The sequence below is a fragment of the Triticum aestivum genome, chromosome 3B (assembly GCF_018294505.1).
Source record: "Triticum aestivum cultivar Chinese Spring chromosome 3B, IWGSC CS RefSeq v2.1, whole genome shotgun sequence".
Taxonomy (NCBI): Eukaryota; Viridiplantae; Streptophyta; class Magnoliopsida; order Poales; family Poaceae; genus Triticum; species Triticum aestivum.
The window spans coordinates 513855307-513869492 of NC_057801.1; the positions used below are offsets into that span (position 1 = coordinate 513855307).

Genomic DNA, 14186 nt, shown 5'->3' on the forward strand with positions numbered 1-14186 from the left:
CTCGTTTCTCTTGGTAAGGCTAATTAATGTGATTGAGCGATTAATGCTCATACGGACGGTTATTTGTTTCTTAATTAATGTGATTGAGTGATTTATGGTAAGGTTAATTAATTTAGATTTGATATTTAAAAATTGATCATGATTGATTCTTTCACATAAAGATATTACTAAATAGCTTGCTGCCAACATGGAAAGTTCTGATCCGTTCAGATTTTTTTTGTTGTGTGATAGGGTGACGCGAAACTAAACCGATGAGATTGGGGAAGGGGACAAAAAAACCAGCGAAATAAAACGGTTGAAAATGATGGGACGAAAATAAACCGTGAATACTATTCTACCAACTCAGACATTAGGAGTAGAGAGGCTCATATAGCGACGAAGGTCGGGGAAGAAGCAAGTTGGGAAATGGCAGGGGAATTTCTAGGAAACATTTTACCAGGAGAATGATTCCCTGTTGGACTTATGTGGCCCTGTAATCGTTAAAAACATTGTTATTCTTATTAGTATTATTTAAAGAGATTTTCACAAAAGGAAGTATTATTTAAAGAGATGAGGCAAAAAAAATGCCTTCGTTTTTTCTAAAAATACTTGTGCAATGTAAACACACCGGAACCGGAGGAAGCGGCTCCCCTGACATACATCACCTGCAGTTGTGGCACTGCCATGTGGGTCTGTTTTTCAATGAGCCCACCTGTCAGGGATGGAACCGCACCCTGCCGAACGGCAGAGGAGCCTCGTCCCCGGAACCAACGGTGATGTCACTGACCTTTAGAAATTGCGTTCGGTTTCCGAGTATTAGTCAAAGCGCACTAGGACAACGCCCAGCGTTATCCCCATCGTCGCAGCTGGGGCTCTATATATACCCACCCTCCTGCCAGATTATAAAGGTCGTGAAACAGAGCAAGCGAGAGCAAGAATATATCCATCCATACAGCAGCCAGCATAGGTTCCTTTCCTTTCGCCTTGAGGTCCTTCCGTTGCGTTCCAGAAACCAGAAACTTGCAAGCATGGGCAGATCTGCTGGAGCTTCTCAGGTCCTCCCGGCGCACCAGGAAGACGAGGACCTGTTCGAGACCTCGTCCTCCTTTTCCTGCAACTCCGACGACGACGAGGCCCGGTTTTCAGACGGCGAGGACCAGTTTGTGCCGGCTTCCCCGGTGCGGAGACTGAATTCCGATGGCGTCTACGATCTGTCGTCCATGAAGGCTGAGCTCTCTGCCAAGTAAGTCTCCGAGGAACTTACTAGCCTCCTTGATAAGTTCATCAACATATACTATATGTATGTATGTGCAGCAGCCAGCAGCAAAAGGGAGGTTTCCTGACCATGCTCTTCTTCTCTTTGCAGGAAAGGGCTGTCAAAATACTACGACGGCAAGTCCCAGTCGTTCGCGTGCATGTCCGAGGTGAGGTGCCTGGAGGATCTGCCCAAGAAGAACCCCTACAAGAAGATCAAGTCGTGCAGGAGCAACATCGATCTGGACAGTTACCAGACAGCTTGCCCCGTACCTGCTCCCAACACCAACAGCAAGGGAATTGCCAAGCAGAGCTCCGCGAGCTCCTGCGCGAATCTGATGATGGCGCGGACCAGCAGCGCCAACATGCTCTACAGGCCTCCCGCGATCCCTGTCAACAAGAGCGCGTGCCATCAGTAGGGCTCGCAGCCGAAAAAAATGTCTGTCCAGGGCTGGCTTCGCTTCTCTTCTTTGTTCATTGACCTTGAGGATTTTTCTTGGCGGGAGTATTAGCCTGTCAAATGTACTAAGAGGCTTTTGCTTCTCTGCTGTTCGGGGAGACATATTGTTCAGGAGGACATTGATTGATTCATCAGTGTGTAAATAGAGAGCGGTTGTATACCAAACATTTTCTTTCGATTAACAAAGATTATCTAAGATCCGAATTCTGAGCCACGGTACATGGTCTTTGATCATCCTGGTTATTTCTCAACATTACAAGGAGTACAAAGTAGCATGGCTAAAACAGACACCATTCTTGGGTACAAGAGATGGAAGAATGTTTTACTCCCTCCAATCCAGTCCAGTACTACAGTTGTACCAAGTGAACGACAAGTAATATGGATCATAGGGAGTACAGATATTCCCAGTGGAAAAAAGAATGGCGTGTCTTCACTGATTGCCAACCAAAGAATAGCTCTACCTAATGCTTCAAGTGTTAAAACTCTTGGCGGGTGCTGTGAACACAACCCTGAATAATCTTGGTGATAGATGTTTGAACAAAACTTGTTATTAGGCAACAACGCTGGGGGAAGACAATCCTGTCCCAGTGCGCCGTAGTAGTGTCAGCGGCTGTTAGAAAGCGTAGTCATAGATGGCCTGTGCAACTCCATCTTCGTCGTTGGTGGCACCGATTACATTTGCCACTGCTTTGGTCTTCTCGGCGCCATTTGCCAGAGCAACACCCAGTGATGCTAGCTGTAGCATTTCTATGTCATTTTCTCCATCTCCAATTGCCATTACCTTGCAGGAAAAGGTTACGAGTGAGAAATAATGCAAGCCTAGGTAGTATTGGTAGCCAAACAAAACTTAGAATTTCAAGGATTCAACGGAAGCTTAGGGGGAGTGTTATATATTCAATATGTGATTAAAAAAGGGAAATAATGATCAAGATTAGATTTGTAACTGAAGAAACTGAGAGAATAAAATGCAGCAACATTTGGCTTGCACCATGGAAGATGTAGTGGGGAACTAGACAACTTATACCTCGTCCGGGCTAATGCAAAGATGGTCCAGCAAAATCTTCACCCCGGTGCCCTTAGAAGTTGCAGGTGGTACAAGCTCAAGCATATCAGGCTGTGCCTGGAGAACACCAGCCCTTTCTTTTATCGCCTTTGTCCAGTATGGCCTCAATGTGGAAGAAACTCCCTCAGAAGTTCCAATGAACACTAGTTTCTGGACATGAAAATTATAGCATAGTCAAGCTATAACAGATCTTTAACATTGTCAAACTGCTAAATCTTTTCTTCTTCAAAAGATCCAGATAGTTTTATAAACAGATGAGCATGTGCTCCCTAGAGCCAAAATGGATTTTTGATGACTATGTCCATATATAAATGCCAGATGCAATAAAAAAACAGCAGCTTATTTGTTTCACCCATAAAAAGTGTGGGTGTGCTAAATAAATAGTTGATCTTTGACAAACTATTAGATCTTTGGCCGGCCGGCCACATGGACTTATTCATAATATTTATCAGAATGTGATTAAGAAAAAGTCATTAATCCTTATGCTGTAAGGTTTGAAGTGAAGGAACTAGGTAAGATGATTCATACAGAACTGATCTCAGACTTGTAATTGACACCAAAGATAGTTTTTAAAACAAGCACAGCACCTGTATCTCAGCTGTTCCTAAAAGCTGGTCAATAGATGCCACTATTTCAGCCTGCAAGAAGAATCCCATGTAAACCAATAGGTATAGAAACATTTGGGATTCACAAAGAACGGATTAGTAAAATCCCATCATACCTTAGGTTCATGGTATACTTCATGGAGAGAATCAACCAATGGGTCCTTAAACATAGAAAAACACCGATCCTGGCTAAATGCTACTAATGGTACCTTGTGCTCCAAAGAATATAAGAATGCCTGCATGCAGCATGCCAATAAAGTGTCACTAATGTTGCAGATGTAGAAGCATTTGCTGAGGAGATAATTATCAGATGGGAATGGATGATCTCCAGTTGTAGCAAAACAAGTTGTTGCTTACCTCTCGGCATACTTCTTGGTTCAATGTATTTCTATAAATTTCTCTCCCTTCCAAACCATAAACCAACAGCCCCTACAATTGAAGAATTAACTTCATGAAAATGGTGACAACGCTCATGGGAATAATCAATTTTGCTCTTATTTACAGATGAGAACAATGGTTTATATTTTTGAAATACTATACTAACATAGAACAATCATAACTCGTTTGAAATAAATAAATCATAACTCGTTTGAAATAAATAAATCATAACTCGCTTTAATATACAGCATGCGAGGTAGCATCAAGTTAGACTAGCATATTACAGAAGTGAGTAAAAGAACAGAACCTCATGGTCTAATCAAATGATGCCATCAGCTTTTTATGGTCATATTTGGGCAAGCTTCTAATAAACATGTTTCCCGGCTAGCAATAAGGATATTGAGAGCACACTTCCTATTACAGGAACACGTGCATAGCCAGTTTTTGAACGCAGGAGGGTAAGAATGGTTGGCCTATTCCGAACCAAATTCAACACCATAACTTGATACTCCCTCCATCCGGAAATACTTGTCATCAAAATGAATAAAAGGGGATGTATCTAGATGTATTTTAGTTCTAGATACATCTCCTTTTGTTCATTTTGATGACAACTATTTTCGGACGGAGGGAGTACATGAGCCAAAAGGTAATTTATAACAAAGGGCATTTATGTCTTTGCTGGCTGGTTATGTCATTCTAATAAAGATTAGATGGGTATTTTGACTTGAACAACAAACACTAAAGACTCAAGCTTTCATCCATACACATCAATCCAAGATAATGACCTATCTCTGTTGACCACTGCACGAGGTCTAGCCAGAAGCTGGCAGCCATGACAGGTTCGCAGATCTCACATTTCACAGGCCTCAAATGTGGGTTTTGAGCAACTCTCATGACGTCAAATCGACTATAGTACCCTTTTTTATTGAACGCCCAAGTTTTAATTGCCACTACTGATCTAGACCAATTATAATAATCCAATAGCAGAATATGCTTTCACAAAGCAAGAAACTTCAAGTATGCTTGATTCCATGCAGATTTGGTTAGGGTGTCAATTTGGTTATGTAACAAGCAGAATGCATTCTACAGAACAGGCATGAGAACATACAAATATGCACCTCCATTGGCATGTATCTCTACCTAGCAGAATGCTAGCATGTGAACATGATTAGGATGAGTAAAGAAGCTGCATTTTCACTACTGCGTCAAGACAATTTCTTTCTTACAAGAGTATTTTCCATGGAAACATACTTTCCACCTACCTGAAGAAATATACCAGGCGAAGATTCTGAAACAATGCCATTTCTTCCAGATAAATCAACCATATTAAGAGCATCAATGGCAGCTGGGCGCGTCTGTTTCCAAAGTGAGCATGGATAGAAAACAATTATCAATTGAGTTTCTGATAAATATCACAATGCCAAACGGAAATAATCAGTAACGTAAGAGTGAACTTCTGAGCTCCATTAACTGTTTTAGTCGTGAAATATTCCATTCAAGACCATAGAAACAATGTAAATGAGAAGATTCATCCAAACACAAGTGTCTGTCCAGATGGGCAGCTTTTCGTAAGATTCTTGGTTAAGATTTAGATGTTTTTGTCTCGGTCCAGAAAAAAGATGTGGTATCGGTGGCAAAGCGGGTCCTGAGAGCATTAAAAACAGATTATGCAATGTTCATGGTGATTTTATTTACTTAACAGTCCCTGGTGTCCCCAGCAAGTGGTCAATGTTCTTCCATAGCTGCTTGTCCAGCAACTGACTTACTCAATACCCTGCTTGGTACAGTACAGTGACCTGTCTGCTCCTGCAAGACTCATTGACTCCATTCTTCGATGAGCTTCTTTCAAGCAAGTGTATAAGCCCTATGCTCTGGAGAATCTGTTCTACAGTGACCCACTTCTGGGGCAATCCCATGTTATAAAAACTATTATTTTTTCTGTGAGATTCTGTGAGATAACTTCTCACAATGTTTAAGTGTTCAACGCAATGTCATTAATCAGCTCCCAATTATCAAAACAATCAAATGGGATTTGAAACAACGGCGAACATTTGACTGTAAGATTTAGTGGGATACTAAACTTCATCACTGGTACATTCTGGTTCAGAAAAATATAACAGATACCCAAACTGGGCCTCAGCTAAGAGAGGGCCTCACTATCTCCAATCTCTAGAAAGATCAATCAATTTGGCATCTTGATAATCTAACATGTACTGAGACAATCTACTGTCTTAAATGGTACTACCTCCGTTCATAAATAAGTGATGTGGTTTTAGTTCAAATTTGAATCAAAACCACGTCACTTATTTATGAACGGAGGGAGTATATAATACTTCTCTTCTAGGAACAATTAGTCATTTGTCGAACAGCAAGGGAAAACTTGTAATACCTTTCCTGTGGCAATAACTATGTTTACTCCTCTTGACCTAGCTTCCTTTAGAGCTTCTGCATTCCTTGCTGTTACTTGACTTTTACTGTTGAGCAATGTACCTAGTCACACAAAAGAACACTATCAAAAACCATGTAAATATAATTAGATTCTAGAGTGAAAATATCAAATATGAGCAACAAGCAACGGATAAGGGATGTACCATCCATATCACAGAAAATATACTTGAATTTTGGTCTATAAAATCTTAGGCTGCCAGCTCTCTTTAGACTGTTCGTTACTTGTCCTGTAAACATTCTTACACAGCAATAACCAGATTACATCATCATATGAGTGATATGCATTTCAAGACACGGATAACAAGGAGAGTAATTACGGATATGCCAAAAGAACATACCACCCAATGTTTCTGTGTGAGGCTTGCTCAAATCAGGAGCGTTCTTAGCAAGACCTTTCCATTTCCACCTTAGACTTTTTAAAATGAGCAGCTCCTCCTTCTCCATTTCCATTGCAGCCTCATCACTAATCTGACGGTCAAAACCCAGAAGACGTAACAGGCCACGAACCTAGTACAGAATAGAAGGAGATTATCATTTTATGCATAATAAATAATATTATGTGCAGCAATTAACATAAACCACTCCAAAGTTCAAACAGGGGGGCGGGGTCGTATAACAATCGCAAGGGAACATACCACTAGTGTCCGCAGTTCATCGAGAAGGGTATGACCTTTCGCCTCAGCTTGCCTTGCAGCTGTTTCCACCGATATTACTATATCACCCAACATAAGCTGCAATAAGAAAATACAGTGGGAGAGAGAGGTAAGGCTAAAGGTACAAACGGAAAGAAAGAAATCAAATGCTGATTTGTTCTTACAGTAGGAACATCCAGATCGGGAATGAACTGTGACACTGAGAGCATATCAGTAGCGCAGTCCTCGCCTCTCCATTCTTTGTTAAGATTCTGGATGAAGTTGTCGTTGCATAGCAGCACAGAAACCTCAACCTTTTCATACTTCCCAACGTCACTTATTGAAGTGTCTCGTGTTTTGTAGTTATACTCCAGAAGTCCATCTAGCGCAATTTTCATCGCCATAGGAACATTTAATTTCATGATTTCTATAACGTTCTGCATACACATTAAGGAAAACAAAGATCAACAAACACTCACCCAACCAATTGCAAATGTGAACAACTGAACATAATAAATCACCGTGAGGGAAATAAACTATCGAGAGAGAAAATCATCCCAGAACTCCAGTTGTACATAAGTGCAGTAGTGCACCTAGATTACCAGTAATAGAGCTCCCTGAACCACTAGGTGCTACTTTCTATTGGTAAATGGCAATCACGACCAGTTTGAAACGATACTACATGACTTCTATCACAATACCAACAGTCCAGAGTTTACAGGGGAGCAAATGAGTACCCTTTAGGCCTTGTTCAGTTCCACAGGGTTTCAAGGGGTTTGGAGCAGATTGGCAGGGATTAAATCCCCAGCTAGTCAAAATCCACATCAAACCCCTCCAATCCTCTCCAATCCCCTTGTGGTGGGGATTAACCGAACAAGGCCTTAGGGTATTCTCTGACCCTCTCTAGTACAACTAAATGAACTAAATTTTCAGAACTCACATCATTTTTGAAAATTTAGTTCATTTGCTTGAACTGAGGTGGGTCACAGGGTACACTGTACGCCACAAATTTGCATCCCTAAGAGTTTATATATCGTTTAGAAATATCAGAGTAACGCTTGATGATACATCATCCGAGTAGTGCTGCACACAATACAACTTTTGCCATCATTTTCATCTGAATTTCCTATGACGCTTTTTAAAGCAGTAGTAGCTAGCCGCGACACAGCGAGGTTTGACTAAATGGAATGTGTACCAGCACTTCGACGTCGTCGGGCAAATCATCCTCGACGCTGATGCGGGCGCAGAGCTCTATCTCGCTCTCCTTGGGCGGGGGCGGGGGAGTAGGGTCCTGCCGCGGCTCTCGCTTCGCCGCCGCCTGCCCGCGCCGCGCCCTTCGGAAGCCGCGTATGCCAGCGAGGAATCCAGCGAAAGGCTGCGCGAAGCGGGAGGGCTCGGGGGTGGGTGTGAACCCCCGCCAGGAGAGCAGGGAGGCCGTGGACGCCGCCGCAGGGAGGAGCGGCGTGGAGCTGAGCAGCGCCGCGCCGCGGAGGGGCGGGGAGAGATGGAGGTGCGAGCGCGAGGCGAACGGAAGGGCCCGCGATACGATGCGCGCCATGGTCGCGCTCGCGCGGCGGCCGGCGGCGGAGAGATGGAAGACGAGCCGAAAGGGAGGGGTTTTGTGGTTTCCTTCGTTGGTTTTAGTTTGGCTCGTCCGCTTTGTACTACAAGTAGGTTGTAATTGAACAACACCCCCCCCCCCCCCCCCCAAAAAAAGTAGGTTGTAATTGCATTTTCGCACCTTGCTGCATGTAGTAGAAGTTTGTGCCTTTGTGGAAGATGTTTTTTTTTCTAGGCGAAAATGAGTTTATTTCAAAATTATAGGGTTACAGCCGAGAGGTAGAAGTTCATCAATACAAGGTGGCCCTCTCTGCAGTCATACAACAATGCTACACTCGGTTCAACTATATAACGCGTGTCAATCTGTTACCCTATTTTGCTCCTGTCTAATCTTGTGTGGAATAACTCTAGTCCAACATCAACGATTTAATCTTAGCAACCAGGTGTTCATAGGTTGAGCGAGCTGAGCAGTGCCATATAATGTCGGCAAAGTCTTTGAAGAGTTTAACTGAACGATGCAAAGTATTGCAGAACCAACACCATGCCTTGCATCAATGCGTGAATGTTCGCTTCAAGCGCATCATTACGGTGGGATAAGAATGGTAAGCTACGAAATAATACTACAGTCGTGTCTCCTCGGGATCATACCCGGTGTCGCTATCCCATCCTACACATGGAAGGTGTCGTCCACTAACACGGCAACCTAGTTCATTAGTTGTGGGGCTGCGATAGAGGGGGAACCAAAATCTTTGACTCCGATCCCCTAGTGAACTCATCAACGGGCATCTTCCCTTTTCTTTTTTAACAACCGTGGGGGGATGTCGGATTTCGGGCTCCGCGGACCTAAGAAGGGTTCGAACTCAGGGGCGTGCGCGAAGAACTCAACCTCTCAAGCCGATCGACTCGCTGCTCTCACGACCTAGCTCGATGAACAGGAAGGAAAAGGACACAGCAGTTTACCCAGGTCCGGGCCACCTTGCGGTGTAAAAAACTACTCCTGCTTTGTGGTGGATTAGCCTCACGGGGGGCTGAGGATGAACTAGTACAAGGGGAAGAACAACCTCACGAGGCTTGTTCTTGTGATGAGCTCTTGGGGTTTTGTCTCTCAAGGGCTCGATGATCGATCCTTCGATCCCCTTTCTACGGTGGTGGCTAGGCTATATTTGTAGTGGCTCTGGTCCTCTTCGCCAAAACTTAGGCGGGAAAGGATCCCACAACGGCCAATTTTGAAAGGGGACAAGTAGTACACTTGATCCTGACGAAAGGTGGTCTTCGCCTGCAAAGCTTCTGATCATGACGTCGTGGTGGGCTCGACGATGACATCCATCCTACCGTTTTGGCGGCCCTGGTCTCGTTGCACGTAAACGACAACCTTTGGTTGATTCCTTGGGACTCCGCACCTACGCTTGCCTCCTTTGCACCAAAGAGGAAACCTGCCGCTCTGCGCTCGCTGGCGCGCGCCTGGCCTTGGTCGTCATGGCTGATGTCATTTCAGCCTCATGAGGCGAGGGCTTGCATAGAAATCTCCGCTCCTCCGGAGGCTGCCTGAGGAGGCCGCTCCTTTGGGAGGTCTTGATGTCGTCCGCCTCGCGAGGCTTGGCCCCTCGCGAGGGTCTTGTCTTGTCGTGGTTGAAGATGGGCCGTACCAGGCCGTTGATGGAGCCACACCGTGCGCCGCAGGCAAGCAAGTTTGGGTACTCTGGTTCCTTGAACGCCGACAGAAGCCCCCGGGCCCAAGGCGCGCTCGCACTTGGCTTCGAGGCGAAGCCAAAAGGGCAAGTGCGGAACACCGCGGGCCCCAATCGCCTGCGGACCGAGTCAACGCACGGCACTTGATGGGATGTGGGCGTCTCTGCTTCCCCACGCTGTCTTGGCAACCGTCCGACTTGACAACTGTCGGCTGCATGTAGAGAAAATCATTATTACTTGAGATCGTGGGAGGCTGACGATCGACCTCCTCTTGGCTATAAATGCGGGAGCGGGCGGAGCCCCTGCCCATCTTCATCTTCTCGCTTCTGGCTTCTCCCTCTTCTTGCTCCACCACCTCGCTAGAGCATCTATGGCACCGACGAGGAGGTTCACATCCGCAGAGAAGGAAAAGGCCCCAAGGAGGGGCCGGACTCGCCCCCGCCCAAGAGGGGCCGCGGACGCCCCCGCAAGTATGCTGCGACACCGGCAGCGGCTCCCCGTGGGCGTGGGCGTCCTCCCTCAAAGGCTGGCGCTGCCTCCGACTGTCTTGGAAGCGTGTCTTCTTGCGGTGGAAGCCACCGCGGTCAGGGAAGCCGCTATGAGGAGGCGAGGCGCGCGATGGCCATCCGGCCACCACGGTCGCGGTCCCACTCAACCGACTCTCCCTCGGAGTTCGTGGTGTGGGCGGAGAAGTCTGCAGGCACCTGGCTCCGGCTCCTGCGCTTCTTCGTGAGTGCGGTGCCGGCCCAGGAGACCTGGTGGCTTCTGGCTTCAGGCCGATGGCTGCTGCAGTAAGGCCTCGTGGGTGGAGGCCGAGGTCACGACTGGCGGGAACGTGTTCCTGAACCGCGGGTGGTAGTCGTTTGCCCGCGCACAAGGCCTGTGCGGGAGGTGCACCCTCCACTTCAGGTATGACGGTGTCACGGCCCTCTATGTGAGTATCTTCGGGGAGGACGACCCGCGCATAGGGTGCTGCCCGGAGAGTGACAGCGATGACGACGGTGATGATGAAGGCGGATGGAGGGGCGGCGTCATTGCCGGTGATGACCTCGTCCTTGGCAATGGTCGTGCCGCCTCCAGCAGCGGCGGCTTCTCCTTCGCGGAAAGCTCCAGCGATGACGACTCCGATGAGCCGCCGTGTCGCCGAGCCCGAACCAGGAGAGGAGAAGAGCTGCATCGCCGCCACGCCCCGGTGAAGTGGGAGGAGGGCCCTGAGTGAGCCCGGGCGCTGCCGGAGCCGGACCCTCAGGAGCTGCCGTCGATGTGCACCTGCTTTTGTTTTTTTTTCTTTCTCTTTCTGCTGCAAAAAAGAAGTAGGAGGCCCTACCAGGGCGTGTAATGGTCTATGGAGCTTGCGTCGTTATGTTATTATTTCTATGCTTCCTCCTGATACTCGTGTTTCCATTGATTGTGGTTGGGATAACTTATCTTAGAGTTCCCGTGATGAACTTCCGCGCCGCGGGAGCATTCCTCGTCGAGGGGTGACCCAGTGGTCACCAGGCTTCAGGAGGGGAGCCCTCGTAGCTGTAGCACTAGGAGGCCTCGGAGGCGTAGTGCATGTGAGCTCGTTCGAAAGCGTCGCGCGAGGACAGATACGCCACAGGACCAGGGACTGACGCTTTGGCGAGGTGTGTTCGCGAGAAAGCCCGAAGTGCGCACACTTGCCCAGCCCCCGCGCGTGAGACGCGTGAGGAGGAGCGACGGGCAACTGCCACTCCTCCTGAGGCAAGGCTTGAGAGAATGAGCGAGGCAAGAAGAAAAATCCCCAACCCTCAAAAAGAGACGCTGAAACTCCAAATTCCATTCAAGAAGTCGCAAATCAGATATAGAAAGCAAGCAAAAGAACAGTCGCGCCCAGCACCTATGCTAGTCTTCTCACCAGCGCGGAGCTAAGTGCTACCACTAGGACGTGGGTGGGAGCCCCCATGAGGCCCAATGGTGACGCTCAGGAGACTCCGGGCGTGTACAACCCCAACTCATTATTACATGAGAGTGTCACAAGCGGATACCTTCACAGGCACGGAGCCTTCTTTACGGGTAGAACTTCCAGAGGTGCTAGATGTTCCAGTCATTCTAGATGGGGACCCCGTCCTGCGTCTCCAGGCGCGCGGCGCCAAGCCTGGAGACACGGGCCATCCTGAACGTGCCCTCCCACATGGGGGAGAGCTTGTGAAGCCCTTCCCTGGAGAGCACCCGCCTCAGGACGAGGTCACCCACCTCGAGGGTCCTAGAACGGATGTTGTGGTAGTGGTACCACAGCAACGCCTGCCTGTACCTCGCAGCTTGGAGCGAGGCTTGGCGACGGTGTTCCTCCCCCAACATGAGATCCATCCCCCATGAGGCGTCCTGACACACCTCGTCGAATGCCAGGACCCGCGGGGAGCGATGCCTGGCCTCATGAGGGAGGACCGCCTCAGCTCCATAGACGAGGAAGAACGGGGTCTTGCCTGTAGGCTTAGTCACGGTGGTGCGGATGGACCACAACCCGGACGGGAGCTCGTCGAGCCAGCCTCTGCTGCAGGCCTCGAGCTTTTTCTTTAAGCTCCTTGTCTTGAGGCCTCTCAAGACCTCCGTGTTGGCGCGCTCGGCCTGGCCATTGCTCTGTGGGTGCACCGCCCAAGAATAGCATATATGCATTCCAAAGTTAGCACAATATGTTTTAAAGAGGTTGCTTGTGAACTAGGACTCGTTGCCAGTGATGATGCGGTTGGGCACACCAAAGCGGCTTACGAGGCCCTTGATGAACTTGACTACAGAGCCGGCTGGGATGGTGCGGACAGCTTCCACATCTGCCCACTTGGTGAACTTGTCGATGGTGGCGTGGAGGTAGCGGTAGCCCCCGGGCACTCGAGGAAATGGGCCCAAGATGTCCAACCCCTAGACCGCAAATGGCCACAAGAGCGGGATGGTATGGAGGCCCTGAGCGGGCTGGTGGATCTGTTTAGCATGGAATTGACAGGCTTCACAAGATCTTACCAATTCAGCATCGTCATTGAGTGTAGTGGGCTAGTAGAACCCGCTGCGGAACGCCTTGCCCACAAGGGTGCGCGATGAGGAGTGATGCCCACAATCCCCACCGTGAATGTCGGCCAGCAGCTCGCACCCCTGCTCCTTGGAGATGCACCGCAGGGAGACGTTGTTCGGGTGCCTCCGGTAGAGCTCGTCGTCCTGGATGCAGTATGCAGTGGCCTGGCGGGCCACCCGCTCTACATCCTCTTCCTTCTGCAGCAGGGTGCCCTGAAGCAGGTACGCCTTGAATTCCTCGGTCCAGCACCCCTCCTGAGGCTCGAACGCGAGGAGCAGACAGGCCCTTGAAGCCATCCCATAGGCTGGGGCGCCCACAGTGGGTGCCGCGGGCAGCTCCTCCCGAGGCAACATTGGCTCGGGAACGGGGGGCTGCCGACGGCCTGAAGAGTCGTTCCTCGAAGACGCCAGGCTCCTGGGGGAGGCTCCGGGACGCCCTCTTGGTGATGTCGTCCGCCTCCTTGTTTGCGTTGCGCGGTACATGCTGCAGTTCCAAACTGAAAGCACAAGTGCTCCCTGGGTGATTTTGGTAATTAATGTCAACATATCTCTTGTTGGACTAATATTTCTATCTAGTATATTTCAGATAAGTTCAACATTGGAGTGGCATGGACAAGAGGATGTGGGACCCCTTCAAGCTGCTAAGGACAAACATTGACAGAAGCTCAAGACTCTACATTTTCATTTTAGTGGTCCAAGATCACATGGAGTCCATAGGAAAGCCAATACATCTTAGGAAGCACAGGACCCTGCCAACACATCTTCCCTCGTCGAGCACCCGGTCTACTTCATCAGCATGGTGCTACGAGAGGCATGGGCATGCTACCCTATGCCACAAAAGCTCTTACTTACGCTCCTCGTCGCCTCCCGAGAGCTACGTCACTACTTCCAAGGACACCCATCAAGGTCGTTTCAGCCTACCCACTAGAGAGGGTGCTCTGGAGCCCTAATGCCGCCAGACAAGTTGCCAAGTGGAACATCGAGCTCCAGGCATTCCAGCTGAAGTTCAGCACCACCAGAGTCATCAAGCGTGCGGCCCTCGCGGATTTCATGGCAGAGTGGACTGATGCCCCTGACCGTGGAGTGAGCGTGGA

General features: G+C 48.5%; 2 protein-coding genes across 2 annotated transcripts; one reads left to right on the forward strand and one right to left on the reverse strand.

Moving 5' to 3' along the window:
* The first annotated feature begins 889 nt into the window (after positions 1–889).
* LOC123070662 (uncharacterized) lies at positions 890–1907 on the forward strand. The gene is made up of 2 exons (XM_044493953.1): positions 890–1222; positions 1346–1907. The coding sequence occupies exons 1-2, from the start codon at positions 1008–1010 to the stop codon at positions 1650–1652; spliced, it is 522 nt and encodes a 173-aa protein (XP_044349888.1). The 5' UTR covers positions 890–1007; the 3' UTR covers positions 1653–1907.
* Positions 1908–1914: 7 nt separating this feature from the next.
* Positions 1915–8476, reverse strand: LOC123070661 (endoribonuclease YBEY, chloroplastic). Its single transcript, XM_044493952.1, has 12 exons — positions 8015–8476; positions 7005–7256; positions 6823–6918; positions 6526–6694; positions 6331–6414; positions 6129–6229; positions 5002–5094; positions 3719–3790; positions 3478–3597; positions 3344–3394; positions 2718–2906; positions 1915–2474 (listed from the first exon to the last, which is right to left on the reverse strand). The coding sequence occupies exons 1-12, from the start codon at positions 8375–8377 to the stop codon at positions 2307–2309; spliced, it is 1758 nt and encodes a 585-aa protein (XP_044349887.1). The 5' UTR covers positions 8378–8476; the 3' UTR covers positions 1915–2306.
* Positions 8477–14186: the final 5710 nt, after the last annotated feature.

Excerpts from the sequence above, each read along its gene's own strand:
- LOC123070661 (XM_044493952.1), bottom strand. The coding sequence starts at position 8,377 with ATGGCGCGCATCGTATCGCGGGCCCTTCCGTTCGCCTCGCGCTCGCAC. Across the intron at positions 6,695-6,822 it reads ATGAACTGCGGACACTAGTG|GTTCGTGGCCTGTTACGTCT; the intron begins GTATGTTCCCTT and ends ATTCTGTACTAG. Across the intron at positions 5,095-6,128 it reads TAGTTATTGCCACAGGAAAG|ACGCGCCCAGCTGCCATTGA; the intron begins GTATTACAAGTT and ends CTTTGGAAACAG.
- LOC123070662 (XM_044493953.1), top strand. The coding sequence starts at position 1,008 with ATGGGCAGATCTGCTGGAGCTTCTCAGGTCCTCCCGGCGCACCAGGAA. Across the intron at positions 1,223-1,345 it reads AAGGCTGAGCTCTCTGCCAA|GAAAGGGCTGTCAAAATACT; the intron begins GTAAGTCTCCGA and ends TTCTCTTTGCAG.